This window comes from Phyllostomus hastatus, unplaced genomic scaffold (genome assembly GCF_019186645.2).
Source record: "Phyllostomus hastatus isolate PE091 unplaced genomic scaffold, TTU_PhHast_1.1 phas_contig_113, whole genome shotgun sequence".
NCBI classification, from domain to species: Eukaryota; Metazoa; Chordata; class Mammalia; order Chiroptera; family Phyllostomidae; genus Phyllostomus; species Phyllostomus hastatus.
The window spans coordinates 3791180-3813509 of record NW_025333530.1 but is presented as its reverse complement, the minus strand read 5'-3'; the positions used below and the strand labels follow the sequence as shown (position 1 = coordinate 3813509).

At 39.0% G+C, this 22330-nt stretch overlaps 1 protein-coding gene across 1 annotated transcript in view; it reads right to left on the bottom strand.

Annotated features, from left to right (window-relative positions):
- Positions 1–22330, bottom strand: part of ACAT1 (acetyl-CoA acetyltransferase 1) — a 53074-nt gene that overhangs the window by 6256 nt on the left and 24488 nt on the right. Inside the window, exons 2-9 of the mRNA XM_045839858.1 lie at positions 18973–19020; positions 17572–17689; positions 17225–17320; positions 16882–16982; positions 3217–3360; positions 2627–2777; positions 1525–1620; positions 262–375 (exon numbers count right to left, since the gene is read on the bottom strand). Of these exons, the coding sequence (XP_045695814.1) occupies positions 262–375; positions 1525–1620; positions 2627–2777; positions 3217–3360; positions 16882–16982; positions 17225–17320; positions 17572–17689; positions 18973–19020 (868 nt within the window). The remainder of the gene's footprint in view (positions 1–261; positions 376–1524; positions 1621–2626; positions 2778–3216; positions 3361–16881; positions 16983–17224; positions 17321–17571; positions 17690–18972; positions 19021–22330) is intronic.

Genomic DNA, 22330 nt, shown 5'->3' with positions numbered 1-22330 from the left:
AGACCTGGCCTGCATGTGCCCTGAACTGGGAATTGAACCAGCAACCCTTTGGTTTGCAGCCCGTGCTCAATCCACTAAGCTACACCAGCCAGGGCAAAAGGAGTTTCTATCTCAGTTAAAATATGTACTAATTATGTCCTGTCACAAAGCACAACCTATAGCTAGAAACAGCTTCAATATTATGTATTACTGAACAAGAACCTCAGTTTCAGGAATGGCTTATAGAGGTTGAAGAATAAACAAGTTCAGAACATTTTCTACCTGCTATTCTTGCCAGTGGTTTAACGTTGAGTCTCCTGGCTGCATCTGCTGTCATCAGAACCACAGCGGCTGCTCCGTCATTCAGGGTGCTAGCGTTGGCAGCTGTTACTGTGCCTGAAAGTCATCAGTGAGCATGGAGACCAAACATGCTTTCACACTGAGTTAATTTGGTTCAATTAAACAAATTCCTATGGAGTACTGCCTATATTGCTAGATGCATGGAAAATTACAAACACAAATGAAGAAAACTCCTGCCCTGGGAAATATATATATATCTAGCTAACTATAACAGTTAACGCAACAGTTTATATTCAAAGCTAGCTCAGAAGCACATGCGTGACGGCACTGGGTAAATGCTAGTTTACAATTCTTGAAAGGTAAAGACCAATTCATATTTTTTCCCCAAAATCTCATTGTTTATCCACCATAGAAAAGACAGTCATATGTTTTTTAAATCTGTGAAAAGCAGGTGTTTCTTCTTCTCTACAATTACCTGAAGTTAAATGTCAATGATTACCAAAAATCAGTGAGCTATATTTCAAAAAGAGAATTTTATGGTATGTAAATTATGTCAAATAAGGTGTGTTTTAAAATATCAGTGAAGATCCTATTATAGACTGCTGCTAATATTTTTATATATACTTCTGCAATATAAATTTTTATATGATACTTTTCTTAAAAAAATGCACCATTCCTATAGTTGGTTTTGAGAGATTTAATCAGGAGACTTTTTTTGGTTTATTAGCAATTATATACAGCCAATTTTAAAAGCAGAACCAACTTTCCACAAAAGGATATCAAAACCATTAAGAACATTGAGATCTTATTTGTACTAACATTTAACAATTATTTATTGAGGATGTACTCCTACATGCCAGGAACTGGGAATACAACGGTGAACAAATCAGTTCTCACCTTAGTCCTCAAGAAGCTTACAGACATTGAACATAATATCTAAACCTGATTTTCATATCACGATAAACTTTCAAGGTGAGCTGCATATGAAAACCAATTTTAAAGTCATTCTATAATCTCTTTCCCAGGATTGTATATATTAACAGTATTAACTGTTAAGCAAGTATAAATATACTTTGATCCAAATATCTGTTTTGTTAATTTCACTTAATCTTGATGTATTGAAAATGTTAAGTAGTTCCTAGATGTTTTCTGGAATTACTTTTCAAAAATCCGTATGCAATTCCAAGACTAAATAGAGTATTAAGGACTCCATGTTTTTCTTATGCTTCAGTTCTTAATACTAACCATTTTCTTTTTGGAAGACTGTCTTCAGCTTTGGAACTTTGCTAAAATCAACACGTTTATACTCTTCATCTTCTTTCACCACTACATCTGGTTTACCTAAAACAAAAATCTTTTTTAAATTTTTTAAAATGTTTCTAGAGAGAAGAAGGAGGGGGGAGAAACATTGATTTGTTGTTCCACTTATTTCTGCATTCATTGGTTGATTCTTGTACTGTGCCCTGAGGATCAAACATACAACTTTGATGGACTGGGGTGATGCTCTAAGCAACCAAGCTACCAGGCCTGGGCCAAAAATCTTTTTAAGTAATCATCAATTAAGACAACAATTAGTCATTCAGTAAGAAACTGTTGCAGAAGGTACCTGGTAGTCTGTGGCTCCCTTATATGCCTGTAGAATATACCATCTCTAATCTCTTACTGTCTTAAAGATGAATAAGTAGTTTAAGACAATTTAAATCTCTTCAGCCACATCCATCTCTTCTCTCTCCACCTCCATCTGTGATCATGGATCCCATTGTCCTATTCCCAGGGGCAGATGCCCTACCTAGGCTGGATAAGCTCTAGTATTCCATCATTCTGGGCACAGTAAACATGCCTAGAATGAAAATGTAACCTAAACCAGGTTAATGAGCCTTTACTGTGGATTTATTCACCTGGAGTTGCTCAGTAGGTCTCCTTGAGGTTTACACATGTGAAGAGAAATAAAGGCAGAAACAGGAAGCCTGAGCAAATTAAGCACAAAAGCATGCAGCGCACTGAGAAGCCAAGAGAGCAGGTCCTGACAGTGCTGTACACCCAGTTCAAACCCCTGAAACAAGGAGCTGACTGGTTGCTGCCATACATCTTTCAGTTCTAGGAGGTAATCCCAGAAGCCTTCTAATAATTCTTTTTCACTTAAACTAATGGGCTGTCTGTCACCTACATTAAGTTGGGTTGAACTATATTATCTGGCAACACTTCCCTTAATTAAGCAGAAGGAGCAGTGTCCTCAGCTGAAATAAAAGATGAAAATGTACTAATCTAAAATTTAAACATAAAAAATTTACCAACATGTAAAGTCTACTGAAAAAAAAAAATCTATTTTGGAACATTATCCCTCTACCTTTTACTGTGATTGTGACAGGAATAACTTCATTTCCAAACTTTCCAGCTTCCCACGCTGCTTTACTCCTGGTGTAGGAGCTAATAGCGTAAGTATCCTGTTCCTCTCGTGGAATATTCATCTTCTTTGCAGTGTTCTCAGCACAGTTACCCTGAAAAAAGTTGGAATTTTTAAAAGACTAATTAACTTTGTATAACTTATAAAATATCTATTACCTTTGGATAACATGAAATAGCCATTAAATTTAGTTTCTTAAAATATGCTCTTCTGTACTAGGCAACTTTTCACTCATGTCTCACCTTCAAATACTTGAATTAGACCAGAAGTCGCTTTTTCAAAGGCAAATAATTAAATAGTTATGGAACACATTACTACAAGTCATAAGATGCTTGATTCCATGGGGTGGCAATTCAATAATTAAGCCAGGCCAATGTAATGCACATATAAAAATATTTTCCTAAAATGAATGGCTAAAATCAACATTTACAGAGCCCACCCTTCAGTTCAATTTCTAAAATACACATAATTTTTTAAAAAATGAGCAGTATTATACACTACATGCCATTTCACTAGTAAAAAGAAATAACTACCATATGAATTTTATTGTAGACATCGGTTAGCCCATCTTTTACAATCAAATCTTCAAGTTTTACCCCACCGTAGGGCGTGGCTCCTCTGTTCATCACGTAGGGAACGTTGGACATGCTCTCCATGCCCCCTGCCACCATCACATCCTGGTCAGCAGCACACACAAAGAAAAACCAACGTCACTTTAGACAGTGGAAAACCCATTACCCAGCTACAACAAACAAGTAATTTACATGGGTTTTATTAGACATGTTACATAGTAAACACAGGAAGTACCCTCTTGACCCTGATGAAAGAAAATGGTCTAAAATGTGTAACGATATTAAGATGAGAACCAGAGGGGATCTAAGATGGCAGCAGAGAATGGAACAACCTGAATAACCAACTAAAGGCTAGCTGAACACAAGACTTACAACAAGGATTTACAGAAGAAGCCACACCAAAACTGATAGGACAGGCAGAAACACAAAAAGGGCTGACCCCACTTGCACATGTGGCAGCTGAGAATCCCCAGGGGTATCAGCTGCAACCCCCACCCCAGCCCCCCGAGAAGTGTGAGGTCTAAACCCAGCCAGGCTCCCCAGCCCAGAGCACCAGAGTCAGGAAGAGTAGCTCACATGACATATGGCTGTGAAAATCAGCAGAAAATCTGTCTGCCAGGGAGAGACAGGAGTCAGCTAGAAACCCAGGAAACTTCTTAAAGGAAAAATGCACAAAATCTCTTTAGCAGCCACTCACCCTGGGCTCTAGTGGAGGGAAGGCACCTTGGAGCAGAACAGACTCAGGTGAAGAGAGAATGAGGAATGTGGCTTAGGAGAGCTGAAAGAACAACCATCAGTGTCCTTGTGCTGAGTCCCTCACCCCCACTGCCCACTAATGCCATCTTTCTTGGGTAGAGTACTACCCTCCATACACTATCAATGCAATAGCCCCACACTTCTGACTCCCTGTGGTCCCACCCTGCCAAACTCATGTTCTGCACAGATGTCAGCTGACTAGACACATGGTATACAGGTCCAGGCAGATTCAGGATGTCAAGACTGAGTAGTGTGACTCTAGGACAAGGACCATCTTTCTTTTGCACACCAGCCCGGGACAAAGCCCTCTCTTCACATAGCCAAATCTTAGTGTGCTTGGGCCTGATAAACTCTGCTGCCTCACCAATGACTGCCTGAGACCCTGCTGCACTGCAAAGGTCTATGGGCACCTAACAGGTGGTAGCTGATCTTGGTGTACCTTAGGAATTTTGAGAGGCTGAGAGGCTGTTACAGAACAAACAAGGGGGGCCTAGGATGATATACTATTATTGAAAGAAGCCCCCAGGTCCGTTATGTCCGCCGCCAGAGGAAAGACGTCTCTCAATGCCAGAGATTTGTGAAAAGGAAAGGAAATGTTTATTTAATGCTATACAAACTTAAAGTAGTGACCTAATGTCTTTATCAAAAATCCTAAAGTTCCTTAAAACACCCACAAACACACACAGTCCTTCCTTCCTTCCCCCTTTGCCCAGTCCAGAGTACCGTATCTCAGGAAAGGAAATAGAAGTCCATGGCTCAGGCAGTCCTCTGGTTCTTCCCAGTCAGTACTCCATCTCGACTGGGAGACCTCCCTGGGTTCCTGGCACCCTCAGCTGAGTCACTGGGATCTCTGCTAAACCAGGTGGTGGTTCCCCCTTCTAAAGCTGCAGGGGTCCCCACTCTGGCAAAGGTACGTGGTCCTCTCTCCCAGGGCCATGGGAGTCTCCACTCAGCCAAAACCACATGCTTCTCCCCCTGCGCAATGGCTGCAAGGGGCGGGGCAGGGGGTCGCCACTCTGCCAAAGCCGAGTGGCGGTTCTCTGCTAAATCTGCATGGTGATTCTCTCTCTCAGGGCTGCAGGAGTCTCCACTCTGTCAAGGCCAAGTGGCTCTCTCTCCAATGGCTGTAATCCTCTCTGCACTTCCACAGTTGTATGGTTCTCCCCCTCAATGGCTGCCGCCTCTGGGTTTAAATCCCTGCGCCAATCTTCCTCTGCAGCTCCATTTCTGACTCCTCCCACACTCGGCTTCACATGGCAGACCTCATACCCTTCCAGCTTTACTGGACTGCCATCATGAGTCTGGGCAGGTGTGGCCCCATGTCCTGGAGCCAATCATCTCCGAGCTCCCACGCAGGCGCTGTAGCTTGGGGGACCTGCCCCCAGTCACATCTTGGTGGGGAAGTTACTTCCATTCCCCTGGCTCAGAGCATGATCACAGCTATTTAACATATCTAAGCAACCAGCCAAAGGCTATAGATGTGTTAAATGACCACACCAGAGGGTAGCTGCAAGGCTGTTGCTATGGGAAACAGCTCTCAATGGCCCTGCTCCATTTGTCCCTTCCCCCAACCCACACCTGGGGAGTGGGAGTGAGGACATCCAAAAATCCCCTGGACACCTTGAGTTCTGGACCCCATTTTAAATGCCCATTTTGGGTCCCCCCCTTGGCTGCACCCTGTAACAAGGCCTCAGATCCAGCAATGGCACCCAAGTTTGAATCTTTTCAGATAATCATGACTCATCCTTGTGTTTCACTGAGAACCCACCTAACACAACTCGCATACAGCCAGACTCTTCCAGTGACTGAGCCTAACAGGCAGAGGTAGGCAAGGTGGATTTCGGGTGCCTTGGGCCTTTTGCTGACCTCCCCCCAGGCTCAGCACTGGTGGAACCCAGGCTTGGTGTACAGCTTGGCCTTTCTCACATACACCCAACCCCAGCAAAGGCAGCCACAAACTGGATCCCTTTCTAGCTCCACACAGATTGCTAAGGGCCAGTCACAGGCAAGTGTGACACTGACCTGTGCCAGAATTCCTCCCAAGAGGTCCCAGAACCAACACACTCAGTGGTACTCTTCAGACATCAGAGCAGGATCCAATTAGTTCCACAAGTCCCACTTCCAAAGGGAGATATTTGCATGCACTAGACCATGCTGAGGCCAATCTCACTTCATGTGCTCAGCACCCACTCAGCAGCTCATATGTTGTGGTAGGGGTCAATCCTCACAATCAGCTTGCCTGAGGGTTGACCCTACAGATGCACAGGCCAACACAAATCAAGACTCAACTACAGATTCCCTGTGAGGGAATACAGCAAGAAGGCAGCCATCAACAAACCAGGACACAAGTCCTCACCAGAACTGAATTTGCTGACATGTTGATGTACTTTTCTGCCTACAAAACTGTGAGAAATAAATGTTTCTTTTTTTAGGTCCCCCCCAAAAGAAAACTACAATAGGAAGACTCACATAACCCACAACAGGGATATTTCGTGGAGAGCACCCAGCTCAGTGATCAGGAAGACTGCACCACTGGGTCCCACAGGACATCTAGTACATAAGGCAACTATACTGAGACTGGGAGACAGCAGATCTACCTAACACACAGAGACAAACAAGGAGGCGGCCAAATTAGGAACACAAAGAAACATGCTCCAAATGAAAGAAAGGAGAAATCTCCAAATAAATATATGAGATGGAGGCAGTCAATCTACCAGATACACAGTTCAAAAATATGGTTCTAAGGATGCTCAGTGAATTCAGTGAGAACTTCAGCAGCATAAAAAGGACAGATACCATAAAAAAAGAACCAGTCAGAAATAAAAAATGCAATATTGGAAATGAAGACTTTAGAGGGAATCAACATTAGGTTAGATGAAGCAGAGGATCAAATTAGTGATCTGGAAGACAAGGTAGCAGAAAACACCCAATTAGAGCAGCAGAAAGAAGAGAATTTTTTAATAGTTTATTTTTTATTGCATTCTCCCCTAATACCCTTTTTCACTTCCACCCACCCCCTCAGGCCCACAATCACCCCACAGTAGTTCATGTCCATCAGTTGTTTTTCTTTTTTTGCTCCCTCCCTCCACACCCAACCCCCAACAGAGCTGTCAGCCTGCTCTCTATGAGTCTATTTTGCTTGTTCACTTCTTAGAAAAAAGAATTTTAAAAAGTACTTTTAAAGGATTTATTAATTATTTTTAGAGGGGGGAAGATGGAAAGAGAGGGAGAGAAACATTGATGTGAGAGAGAAACACTGATCAGTCATGTCTTGCATGTGCCTCAGCAGGGACCAACACTGCAACCCACACATATACTCTGACAGGGAGTCGATCAGGCCTTCACTCTGCAGGATGTTATCAAACCAAGTGAGCCACACTGGTCAGGGCAAAAAAAGAATTAAAAAAAAAATGAGGCTAGTATAAGGGGACCTTTGGGGCAAATGATGTGTAATACATGCATCACAGGAGAAAAAGAAAAAAAAATAGAGCAAGATGTTGAGAACCTACTTAAAAAATAATGACTAAAAACATCCCTAACTTGGTAAAGAAGAAAGACAAGTCCAGGAAGCATGAAGAGTTCCAAACAACAGGAACCCAAAGAGGCCCACACCAAATAAAATGCCAAAGCTTAAAGACAAAGTAAGAATTTTTAAAGCAACAAGAGAAAGACAATAGTTAACCTACAAGGAAGCACCTATAAGAATGTCCATTAATTTCTCAACAGAAACATTTCAGATCAAAATATTCAAGAGGATAAAAAGCAAGGAGCCCTGGCTAGTGTCGCTCAGGGGATTGAGTGGCCGCCTGCAAACCAAAGGGTCGCAGGTTCAATTCCCAGTCAGGGCACATGACTGGATTACAGGCCAGGTCCCCAGTAGGGAGTGCGTGAGAGGCAAGCACACACTGATGTTTCTCTCCCTCTCTTTCTCCCTCCCTTCCCCTCTCTCTAAAAATAAATAAATAAAATCTTAGAAAAAAAAAAGCAAGGACCTACAACCAAGACACTGAATAAAGCTATCATTTAGAATCGAAGGACAGATTAGGAGCCTCCTGGAAAAAGAGCTAAAGGAGTTCATTACAAGCAACCAGTATTACAAGAAATGTTAAAGGGACTTCTTTAAAAAAAGTAAAGAAAAATATCACAGTTATAAGGAATAAAATGGCACTATATACATACCTATTAATAATAACTTTAAATGTATATATCTTAAATGCTCCAATCAAAAGACACAGGGAAGCTGAATGGATAAGAAAACAAGACCAGAGCTGGCTTTAGCTCAGCAGGCACTTTGATTCAAGAAAGCAAGACCAGCCCTGGTTGGTGTGGCTCAGTGGATTGAGTGCCAGCCTGTGAACCAAAGGGTCGCCCGTTTGATTCCCAGTCAGGGCACATGCCTGGGTTGAAGGCCAGGTCCCCAGTGTGGGGCACTCAAGAAGCAACCAGACATTGATCTTTCTCTCCCTCTCTGTAAAAATAAATAATATTTTTAAAAAGAAAACAAGACCATGTATATGCTGTCCCCAAAAGACCCACCTAAGAATGAAAGATACACATCACTGAATGAAAAGGGATGGATAGATACTTCATGCAAATGGAAAATTTTAAGAAGCTAGAGTAGCTACACTTATATCAGAAAAAAGAGAATTATAACTTTTAAAACAAAAGTTATAATAAGAGACAAGGACACTATATCATAAAAAATGGATCAATCCAACAAAACACTTATGGATCAATCCTATGTAAACAATTAAATGCACCCAACATAGAAGTACTTTAATATATAAAGCAAATCTTCATGGACATAAAGAAATCAATAATAATACAGACATTGTAGGGGATTTTAATACTTCATTGACATCAATGGATAGATCTTCAAAACAAAATCGTAAGAAAACAGCGGTCTTAAATAACATATTGGAAGAAATGGATTTAATTGACATTCTCAGAGCATTTTCCTCCAAAGCTGAAGAATATACATTTGTTTCAGATGTACATGAAACATTATCTAGGACAGACCACATGTTAGGACACAAAACATGTCTTAATAAATTTAAGAAGATTAAAATCATATCAAGTATCTACTCTGACCACAACGGTATGGAAGTATTAATCAATTACAAGAAAAAAAAAAGAAAAATACACAAACACATGGAGGCTAAATAACAGGTTACTAAACAATTAATAGGTTAATGAGATTGAGGAAGAAATCAAAACATTACTTGAAACAAATGAAAATGGCAACACAACCACCTAAAATCTACAGGACACAGCTAAAGCAGTCTGTGTCAAGAAATAAGAAAAATCTCAAACACACTAACCATACACCTAAAGGAATAAGAAAAAAGAACAAACTAAGCCCAAAATGAGTAGAAGAAAGTAAATAATAAAGACCAGTGTGGGAATAAATGATATAGACAAGATTCAAACTTTAGGCTGTAGACTGAATAAGTGATATAGAAATTAAAAAAAAAAAAAAAACAATATAAAAGATCAATGAAACCAAGAGCTGGTTCTTTGAAAAGCTAAACAAGATTGATAAACCTTATACTGGAATCATCAAGAAAAAAAGAGCCCTGAAAAATCTCTTAAAAAAAAAAAATGCCCTGCCTTGGCTGGTGTAACTCAGTGGATTAAGCATGGGCTGTGAACCAAAGGGTCACCAGTTTGATTCCCAGTCAGGGAACATGCCTGGGTTGTGGGCCGGGTCCCCACTACGGGGTGTGTGAGAGGCAATCACATATTGATGTTTCTCTCCCTCTCCTTCTCTTCCCCTCTCTCTAAAAATGAATAAATAAAACCTAAAGGAAAAAAAGAATTCTTTAAAAAAGAACAATGCCCTCACTGGTATGACTCAGTGCACTGGGCATCATCCCGCAAATGGAAATGTGGTGGGTTTATTGCCGGTCAGGGCACATGCCTGGGTTGCAGGTTCAGTTCACAATCAGGGTGCAGAAGAGGCAACCAATCGTGTTTCTCATGAACATGGTTGATTGACTCCCTTTCTTTTTTCCTCCCATCCCTCACTCTAAAAATTAAAATAAAAAATAAAATAAATAAATAATGCCCTGGTGGCTCAGTTGGTTGGAGCATTATCCCATGCACTAGACGGTGCAGGTGTGATCGCCAGTGGGGGTGCATGCCTGGGTGTGGGTTTACTTCCCACATGGGTTGCATATGGTTAGGACACATACAGCAGACAACCTACTGATGTTTCTCTCTCCTCCCCTCCACCTCCTCCTCTTCCTCTTCTTTTCTACCTCCTCCTCTTCTTTTTCTTCTCCCTCTCCCTCTTTCTCTATCTCTCCCCCTTCCTCTATCTCTCTATAATCAAGAAGCATATACTTGGGTGAGGATTTTAAAAAGAAAAAAAGGAGGAGGACCCAAATAAAAATTAGAAATGAAAGAGAAGTAGCAAGTGATGTCACTGAAATACAAATGATTATAAGGAAATAGTACAAACAGCTATACACCAACAAGTAGGACAATATGAAAGAAATGAATAAATTCCTAGAAACATACAATCTTCCAAAACTGAATCAAGAAGAAACAGAAAATCTGAACAGGATGATTATAACTAATGAAACTGAAGCAGTAATCAAAAAACTCCCAACAAACAAAAGTCCTGGACTGAATGGCTTCACAGGGGAATTCTACCAAATATTCAAAGAACTACAACCTATACTTTTCAAACTATTCCAAAAATTTCAAGCGGAGGGAACACACCTAAGCTCATTTTAAAAGGCCAGCATTACTCTAATTCTAAAACCAGATAAAGATGCTATAAAGAAAATTGTATGTCAATATTACTGATGAATAAATAGATGCAAAAATCCTCAACAAAATATTAGCAAACAAAATCCAACAATGCATTAAAAAGATCATAGAGCATGAGCAAGTGGGATTTATTCCAGGGATACAAGGTTGGTACAATACCGGCAAAGCAATGAACATGATACATCACATAAACAAACTGAATGATAAAAATCGTATGATCATAGCAGTCAGGGGTGTCCAGCCTGCGGCCCAGGGCCCACGTGTGGCACAGGGTGGCTGTGAATGTGGCCCAACACAAAATCATAAATGTACTTAAAACATTATGAGATGTTTTTGTGATCATGTATCATGATGTATTTAACATGTGGCCCAAAATAACTCTTCTTCCAATGTGACCCACAGATGCCAAAAGGTCAGACACCCCTGACTTAGCACCCATTTATGATAAAAAAAACTCTCAGCAAAGTGGGGGGGACATATCTCAAAAAAATAAAGCCTGTGTATGATAAACCCACAGGTAACATTATATTCAATGGAGAAAAACTAAAAGCATTTACCTTAGGATCAGGAACAAGACAGGGATGTCCACTTTCACCTCTCTTATTCAACACAGTACTGGAAGTCAGAACCACAGCAACCAGACAAGAAGAAATATAAAGTATCCAAATTGGAAAGGAAGAAGTAAAACTGTCATTATTTGCAAATCACATGATACAGTTTATAGAGAAACCTAATGATAACACCAAAAACCTGTTATAACTGATAAATGAATTCAGTAAAGTAGCAGCATACAAAATAAGTATCCAGAAATCAGTTACATATTTATACACCAACAATGAACAATCAGAAAGGGAAACCAAGAAAATAATCCCACTCAAAAATAAAATAAAATACCTAGGAACAGTTATTCAAGAAGGTAAAAGACCTACACTCAGAAAATTATAAAACACTGAAGAAAGAAATTGAAGAAAATACAAGTAAATGGAAGCATATATTATGTTTATGGACAGAAAAAGTAAACATCATTAAAATGTCCATACTACCCAAAACAATGTATCGATTCAACACAATTCCTATCAAAATACCAATGGCATATTTCACAGAACTGGAACACAATGGAAAAATTGAAATAGAAGCACAAAAGACCCCACAAGCCACAACAATCCTGAGAAAACGAGAACAAAATTGGAGGTATTGTGCTACCTGATATCAAACTACACTGCAAGGCTAGGGAAATCAAAACAGCATAGTGCCCTGACAGATGTGGTTCAGTGGGTTAGGCATCATCCCACAAACCAAAAGGTTTGGTTCTCGGTTAGAGCACATGCCTGGGTTGCAGGCCAAGTCTCCAGCAGTGAGTGAGCGAAAGGCAACTGATGGATGTTTCTCTTCCTTTCTCCATCCCTTCCCCTCTCTCTAAAAAATAAACAAAATCTCAAAACAGCATAGTACTGGCATAAAAAAGACCAAAAAATAAACGAAACAAAATAGAGCCCAGAAATATACCCATGTTTATATGATTTATTAATATTTGACAAAAGAGGCAAAAGCATACAATGAGGTAAAGAAAGTCTATTCAATAAATTATGTTAGGAAAATTGGACAGATAGATGTAAAAAAGATGAAATAAGACCTCCTTCCTACATCATATATGAGAAAAAACTCAAAATGGATTAAAGACTTAGATGTAAGACTCAAAACCACAGAATTCTAGAAGAAAACAGGCAGTGAAATCGCAGAAAATTTTCTTATCAATATTTTTTCTGATATATCTCCTCAGGGAAGGGAAACAAAAGGGAAAATAAACAAACGCAAATGCATCAAAATAAAAAGTTTCGTGCAGCAAAGGCAACCATCAACAAAATTAAAAAACAACCCACTGAATGGAGGAAGATATTCTCCAATAATACATCTAATAAGGAGTTAATATCCAAAGTTTATAAAGAATTAATACAATTCAACACTAAAAAAACCACAAACAATCCAATTAAAAAATGGGAAGAGGACCTGAACAGACACTTCTCCAAAGAGGACACACAGATGGCCAAGAGACATATGAAAAGATGCTCAACGTCGCTAATCCTCAGACAAATGTAAATTAAAACCACAAGACTTCACCTCACATCGATGGCTATCATCACAAATCCATAATGATAAGTGTTGACAACAATGTGGAGAAAATGGAACCCTAGTGCACTGTTGGTGTGGATGCAGATTTGCACAGCCACTATGGAAAACAGTATAGAAGATCCTCAACAAAATTAAAAATGGAACTGCCTTATCATCTAGTGATTCCACTTCTGGGAATATATCTGAAAAAACCTAAAACACTAATTCGAAAGAATATATGCACCCCTGTGTTCATTGCAGAGTTATTTATAACAGGCAAGAAATGGAAGCAACCCCAGTGCCTGTCAAGAGACAAGTGGATAAAAAGCTGTGGTGTAGTCCCTGCCCAGGCAGCTTAGTTGGTTAGAGTATGTCCCAATGCACCAAGGATGCAGGTCTGATTTCAGGTCAAGGCACAATAAGCAACCAATAAGTGCATAAATAAGTAGGATAACAAATCAATGTTTCTCTCTCTCCACCACCCCCACCAGAACTTCCCCTCTCTAAAAAAAAAAAAAAGAAAGAAAGAAAGAAACAATAAACTAAGCTCTCCTGAATCCACAAACCCTGTTAAATCTATTTTCATGCCTTTGGTGCCTAGCATATATAGAAGTTTAGTAAATATTAATCAAGTAACCTGTCATTATAAATCAACAAAAGAAACTTGTTTACATTAAAGGAGTAATTAAAGCAAACATTATTTTCTCACAGCCTTTAATCAGGAATAAGGAGAAACAAGTTCTACACCAAAGAAACCTAAATTATATTGCCTATTTTGAAATATTGAGATTTCTCAATTAGTTCTCATGTATGTTTTATTCAGTTATCCTGAAATATTGAATATCTTTTCTGGGGATGATGGCAGTGACAGAAAATAAGGTATCAATGATTCAATACAGAATAAAATTCATCATAAACAAGATGTGGAACATATATATGGTAGAATATTACTCAGCCATAAAGAAGAAAGAAACCTTACCATTTGTGACAACATGAATAGGCCCAGAGGGCATCATGTTATGTGGACTAAGTCAAAGACAAAAACCATATGATTTCATTTGTATGTGGAGTCTGAAGAACAAAATAAATGAACAAACAAAACAGTAACAGTCAGCCAGTTAGAGCATCATTCTGATACATCAAGGTTGTGGGTTCGATCACCAGTCAGAGCACATACAAGAATGAACAAATGAATGCATAAATAAGTGGAACAACAAACTGATGTTTCTCTCACTCTCTTCCTCTCTCTCTTTCCCTCCCTCTCTCCCCCTCCCTCCTTCCCTCCCTTTCCCTCTCCCTCTATTCCTAAAAAAAAGAAAATTAATAAAAAATAAATTTAAAAAGATAGGTAAAGGGATTAAGAAGTCCACACCGTTAGTTACAGAACAGCCACTGGGACATAAAGCACAGCACAGGGAACACAGTCAGTGACATTATAATAATTATGCATGCTACCAGATGGACGCTAAACTTATTGGGGGATCATGTTGTAAATTACATGTCTAACCTATGCCAAACACCTGAAATTAATATGAAATAATATTGAACATCAACTATAATTGAAAAAGTAAAATAAAATTGACAATTTTCCAAAATCAGAAAATTATTCAAAACAAGGCAAGTCCCAATATTCCTGTGAGTCAGATATATACATACACATATACATGTTATATACATGCACATATGAATCAAATAACAGTAACTAAATGCATCTGAATGTAGTGCAAACAGCATTTGGTATTGAACCACAATAAATCAACTGAGACAAAACTCGTTGTCATTTGAAGTTTTGGAAAATCTAAACAATCTCATGACCATCTAACACCCACTCTTTCCACTAGGGTTTGGAAATATGCAATGTTTGTGTTACCCTCCACAGAGGCAAGCGAGCTCTCACCACCCTTGGAAAGTGTGTAACTGGCTCAACTTTTATGGAAAGCATTTGAAAATACCAAAATTTTAAAAATATCTGACTCAAAAATTTTCCTCTTAGGAATGTTTCCATCAGACTTCCACATAAGGAGATTTTTTAATGTTTTATTATCCGATCTCCAGTGAATGTCCCAGCTAATGCAAGACAGAGGAGAATTTGGAATCAGCCTGGCTGTAGACTTCGTGTTCTTTTTTTTTAACTTTCTTTTACTGATTTCAGAGGGAAAGGGATGAAGGGAGAAAGAACATCAATTTGTCATTCCACTTATTTGTTCGTTCATTGGTTGATTCTTGTATTTGCCCTAACCAGGGATCAAACTCGCAACTTTGGCATATCAAGACGATGCTTCAACCAACTGAGCTATCCCACCAGCGTGTATTTTGTGTTCTTAACCACTACAATGTACTGCCTCAGTGAGATGATTCAAGTATTTATAAGTACACAAAGATATACATATAGGGATACTCACTGCAGCTTTATTTAAAATAGTGAAGAACTGAAGATGCCTAGATGTTCATCCAACAAGGACCCATAAAACATAGTTGTTCCGTTCAATAGAATACTCTCTTCTGTGCTGATACAGAAAAATCTCCAAGACATTAAGTGAGGCACAGAGTTTAAGGAACTCACCCAAAGTTTTCTGCTTTTTTAATAATTTTTTTAAATTTTCAATTACAGTTGACATACACTATTACATTAGTTTCAGGTGTACACCCCAATGATTAGACATAAGTGACCATTCCAATCAATCCCACACCACTCTGACCCCAGTTGCAGTTACTAAACCATTACTGACTCTGTTCCCTGTGCTGCACTTTACATCTGTGTGACTGTCGTGTAACAATGGATTTGTCCTGTTTAGTCCCTTCCCCTGCTCTTAGGTGTCAGGATACACAAGTGGTGAATAAGTCAGAGGCTCAGAGGAGGGTGAGAAGAAAGACTTATTTTTCATTTTATACTTACCTATACCATCAGATTTTAGCATGTGCATAAATAACATAAAGTCTCTGATACATTCACTTAGATTATCACAATTTTTCTCTCCCTGGCTTGTCTTACAATTGGTAATAAAGCAACAGAGGAATACCATCAATGATACACATAATTGTGGTTCTTGTATATGTAGGAAACAATTTGCAAACACCTCAACTGATTTTTACCCTGCCGTGTTATGTCCTCCTCAGCTGGAAAGCACTAGATAGGAAAGAGATGTCTCCTTTCTAATTCCAACCCTCTAACTTTGTGTTTGTGGTCATCTCAACCTCATGTCCCTCAACTAAAAAAAGAAGGGCTTAGATCTAATGGTCTTAGGTCTATGAATCTAGGTCTGGTCTTCTAACACCACAGCATATATTGCAATCTCTTGCGTGATCTGAGGTATGACAAGATCTAAATTAGCAAGGCCAGTAGAAAGTCTGCACAGTTTAACAACTGAACCCAGGCAGCACTTGGGAGCTACAAAGTAGTCATCGATTCTGGGCTCCATCAATTTTGATTCCGAGGGTCAGCACCGTGTTCTCATATATAATGAAAACTCTTACTCTAGTAAATACAAAATTTATGATGTTTGAAATTACCAAAAATCTCAGAGAAAGACTGTAAGAATCACCCAAAGACTAAAATATCTTAGCTGAAAACTACTTTAAAAAATGTTTAATAAGTTATTGATTTTAGAGAGAGAAGAAGAGAGGGGAACATCATTATGAGAAACATCAATTGATTGCCTCCCATTTGTGTCCCAACCAGGGACTGAACCTGCAACCTAGGCGTGTGCCCTGACCAGAAATGAACCCCCAACCTTTGGTGTATGGGACAATCCTCCAACCAACTGAGCCACACTGGCCAGGGCTGGGAAATACTTCTTAACACAAAACACTATCATTTTGATCTCTACTTCAAAGGAATTAGGCACATCCAGATATTCCTGAGTGTCTGAAACATAGCAACTATACTTATGAGCACTTCTAAAGCATGAATGCACTCAGATTTTTGGCATCTTTTAGCCATGCATATTATTTTAATTATGAAATAGAGAAGAAGGTGCTTCTTACCTGATGTCCACACATAAGACTCTGAGAGGCCATCATGATAGCTTTCATTCCTGAGGCACAAACTTTGTTTACAGTGGTACATGGAGTAGAAACAGGTAAGCCTAAAACCAACACATGTGTCATACTTTTGAAAAACAAAGATACCCTTCAAACATAACTATAGATTTAAAACTAATAAAATAAAGTATATTAAACTATAATCTGCAATGACATTACTTCTACCAATACAAGGCTACAAATATTAAATTTTGTTACACATTTAATATTTTATTTAAGCTGCAGTGAACTTCATTTTTCCATGTCAAACACTTTAAGTATAAAAGCAAGAATGTATTCCTAGTACCTGCACCCAGCACTGCTTGCCTTGTAGGGGCTTGTCCTTCACCTCCTTGCAGAACATTACCCATGTATGCTTCTTTCACTTCTTCTTTTGGTATCCCTTTTTCAAAAATTCAAAAAGGAATTTCCAATTCAATAATTAGCGATTACCTAATAAGGTGCATGACATCATATAGCAGGAACTGTTTCTTTTTCTTGTCAGTTTTTGAGTTTCATTCCTAACTCTATAATACAAGGACTTCTTTAAAAGGGAATTCATTTCTAAGTGTTATGTATATAGTAAATGCACAATAAATATCTGTTCCATTGAATCACTGCCCACTTAACACAAAAAGCAAAGCGACTACTGACCCGCCTTTTCAATGGCTCCCTGAATGGCAATGGAACCAAGCTTAGTGGCGGGCAGGGAGGAAAGGCTGCCGAGAAAGGACCCAATAGGTGTTCTGGTGGCTCCTGCTATGACCACTTCCTGGTAAGAGAGAGATGATAAAAATTATTATTTAAGTATTTTACCCAAGTCACCTTTTATTAAATAATAATTCATAGATATTATTATCTAAGAAAAACTTTTTATGAATGATTACTCATCACAGAATAAAATAATCTCAATATTCAAACAGCAATAAAACCAATCCATTGAATGCTGGTAAAGACTTAAGATCTAATAGAAAATCTAAGACAAACTCACTCCAAAACAGGCATTGATCCTTCTCAATTCTCCACAGGAGGTTTGAAATGAGAAGCTTAAATTTCAATTCTACTCCTCAGGCAAAATTTAAGAGATGATAAACCCTGGCTGGCATAGCTCAGTGGACTGAGCGTGGGCTGGGAACCAAAGTTCCCAGGTTCGATTCCCAGCCAGGGTACCTGCCTGGGTTGCAGGCCAGAACCCCCAGCAACCGCACATTGATGTTTCTCTCTCTATCTCCCTCCCTTCCCTCTCTAAAAATAAATAAATAAAATCTTTTTTAAAAAATTTAAGAGATGATAACTTTATCCTTGTTAACTGCTTAACAAACAACCCTAACCAAAGGGCTTCCTAACTGAAGGAAACTCCGGACTAGTGATCAGCACCTGGAGGGCCATTCCATGGCGGGGACAGGGCTGGAGCCGTAATTTCTTAAGTGATTCACAAGATAATATTAATATGAAATTCAAGAAAAAATAGACGAAAGCTTTCAAATATTATAAAACTATTGCAACAATTCTCTCCTTACATTTGCCTTGAACATTCCCATTTAAAGTTCATAAATAAATTATTGTTACTTAGATTTTTGGTAGAAGGCTATTACAGAGTCATCTTCGGGGCCCTCCTGAAACAAAGAGATGACTCCCTAAAAAAGCACCAGGTGATCAGGTGGCATTCGTCCTTTCCAGTCCCCAGCCCTGTTTGGTCCCTTTCTCCTGGTATCTCTAAGGGGCCTCTGGAATGTGTCACACACAATATAATGAGGGTCCCTGAGAGTAAGGAAAAAATACTGCCCAGTTTTTGAGAGAAGGTACTTTTACAGTAGACAAAGAAAAAGAAGCAGAAATTATACAGGCCACTAAATTAAAATTTTTATGGTAACTTGGGTGTTAGTATATCAATAATTAGCTATTTCTAACCAATGCATCATCCTGAGCTGATGCTTTCATATACACAAATCATAAAAATATACATTTTTATTAACTATATTTCCTTTAAATTCTTTCATGAAAGCTTTAATATTTAATTTAAATGAAATAAAGTGTAATTAAATTTACACTTACATTTAAAGGAGGTTTTGATACATAACTTCGCTCCACATATCTTATTTCCTGTAATATAAATATTTATAATGTTATGATATAAAAAATATTCATGTATGTCATTTTATACTTCTCAGTGACAAGGTTATGATGACTTCTCTGCTTCTTTATACTTTTATTTCCAAGTTTTCTAGTTAGCATATATCAGTGTTACATTGAGAAAAAAAGTTACTTTGTAATATACTCTTCTGACTAACTAACTGTTCATTGGAAATGTAAGTTTATCTTAAAATTGTTACTCTTTAAGTTCTAAATTAAACAATTTAAAAATTACAAGAAAATATCTGCCCTCGCTGGTGTGGCTCAGTGGATTCGGTGCCAGCCTGTGAACCAAGGGGTTGCCAGTTCGTTTCCCAGTCAGGGCACATGCCTGGGTTGCATGCCAGGACCTCAGTAGAAGGTGTGCAAGAGGCAACCACACATTGATGTTTCTCTCCCTCTCTTTCTTCCTCCCTTCCCCTCTCTAAAAGTAAATAAATAAAATCTTTTTTTAAAAAAAGAAAATATCCTCAAGACTTCAAAAGATATTTAAGTAAAACTTGCTACCTCTCCCCATCCACTCCTAACAATTATCTTTGTTTTATGCAAGGAAAACACACCTCACATAAATATGGTCTATATTAAGAGATAAATTCTTTCTTAAGAAAGAAAAGAGTAAATATCTTGCCCCTACATCTCAGTTTCTCCCACACTGTTCTTAGGAACAAATGCCAACAAGGACAAATTCTAAAAATGCAGGTTACAGTTCAGAGACCTAATTACTCTGAAGCTGGACGATTTATAGGACAAAGAACAAAGAAAATGTTTTGTCCTCTGATGTCAGAAAGCATAACTGTTCAACCCTGGCTGGTGTGGCTCAGTGGATTTAGCACCAGCCTGTGAACCAAAAGGTCTCCTGTTCAATTCCCAGTTGAGACACATGCCTGGGTTATGGGCCAGGTCCCTGGTTGGGGCCGTGTGAGAGGCAACCAGTCAATGTTTCTCTCACACATCAGTGTTTCTCTCCCTTTCCTTCTCCCTCCTTTTCCCACTCTCTAAATAAATAAATACAATCTTTTGAAAAAAAAATAACTATTCAAATATGACAGCCCATATTTAGAACTTAATCTTGTTGATAATTATACACAAACATATCTCACAGAGTAACAGTATACAAAATCTGAAAACTTTAAACTGACCAAAGAACTTAGCTTTTCACAGATTAAACAAGCTTTGTCCTGACTCAATGCAAACAATAAACTGAAAAGCACAGACAAAAGGCAGGTATTTTTGATAAACATTGGTTATAAGCAGAGATAACCAGAAGCCACTCCCACAAAACTGGCTTGTATAAAGCATTCACATGAGAATAAATCATGAAATGGCAGCTTAACAGCAGCATATTTTGCTTGGTAATGGAAGAACAGAATTTACTTCAGGGAATCTTTTTTCCAATTTTAATATGGTAAAAAAAAGTCACTTTTATGTAGAAAGTTCATATAACTTTGCTGTAAGAAATAACTTAGTCCTGACTTGAGTGAAAAGTATCACAATATTCAGTGGAGCCCCTATTCTGAAGAGATGCCTCTACAGCCTTTGTAAGGGAGAGGGGACTGTCACACGTAATACTATTTGGTCCTGCACTTGATCAATAAATATGTTGAGATCACTTACCTTACAGAAGGCATTATGGGTAATTTGAAATCTGTAACATATGGTCCCTATACTCAAGCAGCATTATAATCTTATCAAGGAGAAATGTTAAAAGTTATCTGTACATATTCTGGAGGCAGAATATGGTTAAGAACTGTAAGGGAGACAAATAAGTATGCCATCCCCAGGGTTCAGAGGAAAAAGATCACATTGGCATTCTGCAATGGATGTCAAATATGGGATTCCACTTAAATGCTTCAGGCAGGAGTTTTATAAACATTGTTTAAATTCATCTTTCTAATATGCCAAGTATAAACACAATAGAGATCACCAACCTATTACTTGCTAGTACCAGATTAACCTGTTTGTGCAGACCTTGAAGTAAAATGTATCCGCCTTCTCTATCTCTACTTGTACACGTGCACCCAAGCGATAGTGTGCATACTGGCCCAGGCCAGCACAGGCCCGTACTGGGCAGGCAAGGCCCTGGTGCATCTGCTTCATGGATGTACTCCTCAGTATCAGCTGTGCAAAAACAAGTGCACCTTCATGTGCCATATAATTTAGGCTGTTGTTTATACAACTTACTTTTCATGAGGGATTCTAACACATTATCTGTAGCCAATTTTGAATTAAAAGATCCTACTTGTAATAAATGTGCCACTCATTGATATCCAACTTAAAGAGGTCTTTAATGGACAGCCCTAAGCACATGCAACGTGACTCGCACCCTCCTCCCATTGGCTAGAGCTGACAGGACCAAGAATAGAATGGACTTTGAGCCTCGCTGACTCCCTGAAAGACTGGGTCAACTGGATGATGACAAGCACTTGAACTGAAAGGTCACTAGGGTGGGCGCTAGTCAGCACCATGGCAAGCAAAGGCCATGTCAAAGCAGAGGCTACAGCAAAAAGTCGTGAGTAAGCAGAGAAGCAAAGGAATGGAATATACACACTCAGAGGAGGAAAATGTCCATGACACATGAGAAGAGACAGAAGAGCCTCAGACCTGGCTGGTGTGGCTCAGTGAATTGAGCACCAGCCTGCGAATCAAAGGGTCGCAGGTTCAATTCCCAGTCAGGGCACATACTTGGGCTGCAGGCCAGGTCCCTAGGAGGGGGAGTGTGAGAAGCAACCACACAAGGATGTTTCTCTCTTTCTTTTTCTCCCTCCCTTTCCTGCTCTCTAAAAAATCAATAAATAAAATATTTTTTAAAAAAGAGTCTCTGCTTAATGATCTTCTATACGGGTTTTCTGCAAAGTCAGCTGTACTTTATTTTCTCTCCTTGAATGTCAAAGAGCTTGCCTGTTACATATCTTCAAAAATGTCATTTTATACTTAGCTAGTTTGAAATGGCATGTTATTCCTAGCAATCAAAAGGCCTTTTCAGCAATATCAACTCTTCTCTAAAGTTTCCAGTTCCATTTCATTAGAAGTTCCCTGGTCTCTTTACTCTGCTCTGGATGCCACCTCCAGTTGCCTAAAGATGCCACATCTTCAGTGATCCCTTGCCTCTCCCCTACATCATTCATCCCCTTTGCTCCAGATAGTTCCATAAGCATACAAACAGGCTCTGGTTTCTCCCACCTAACAAACCAATGTCCTTGAACCCACATTTCCAGTGAACTTTCACCTCATTTCTTAGCTCCCTTGCACAATATAAGTTCTCCCATGTCTGTTTCCTTGT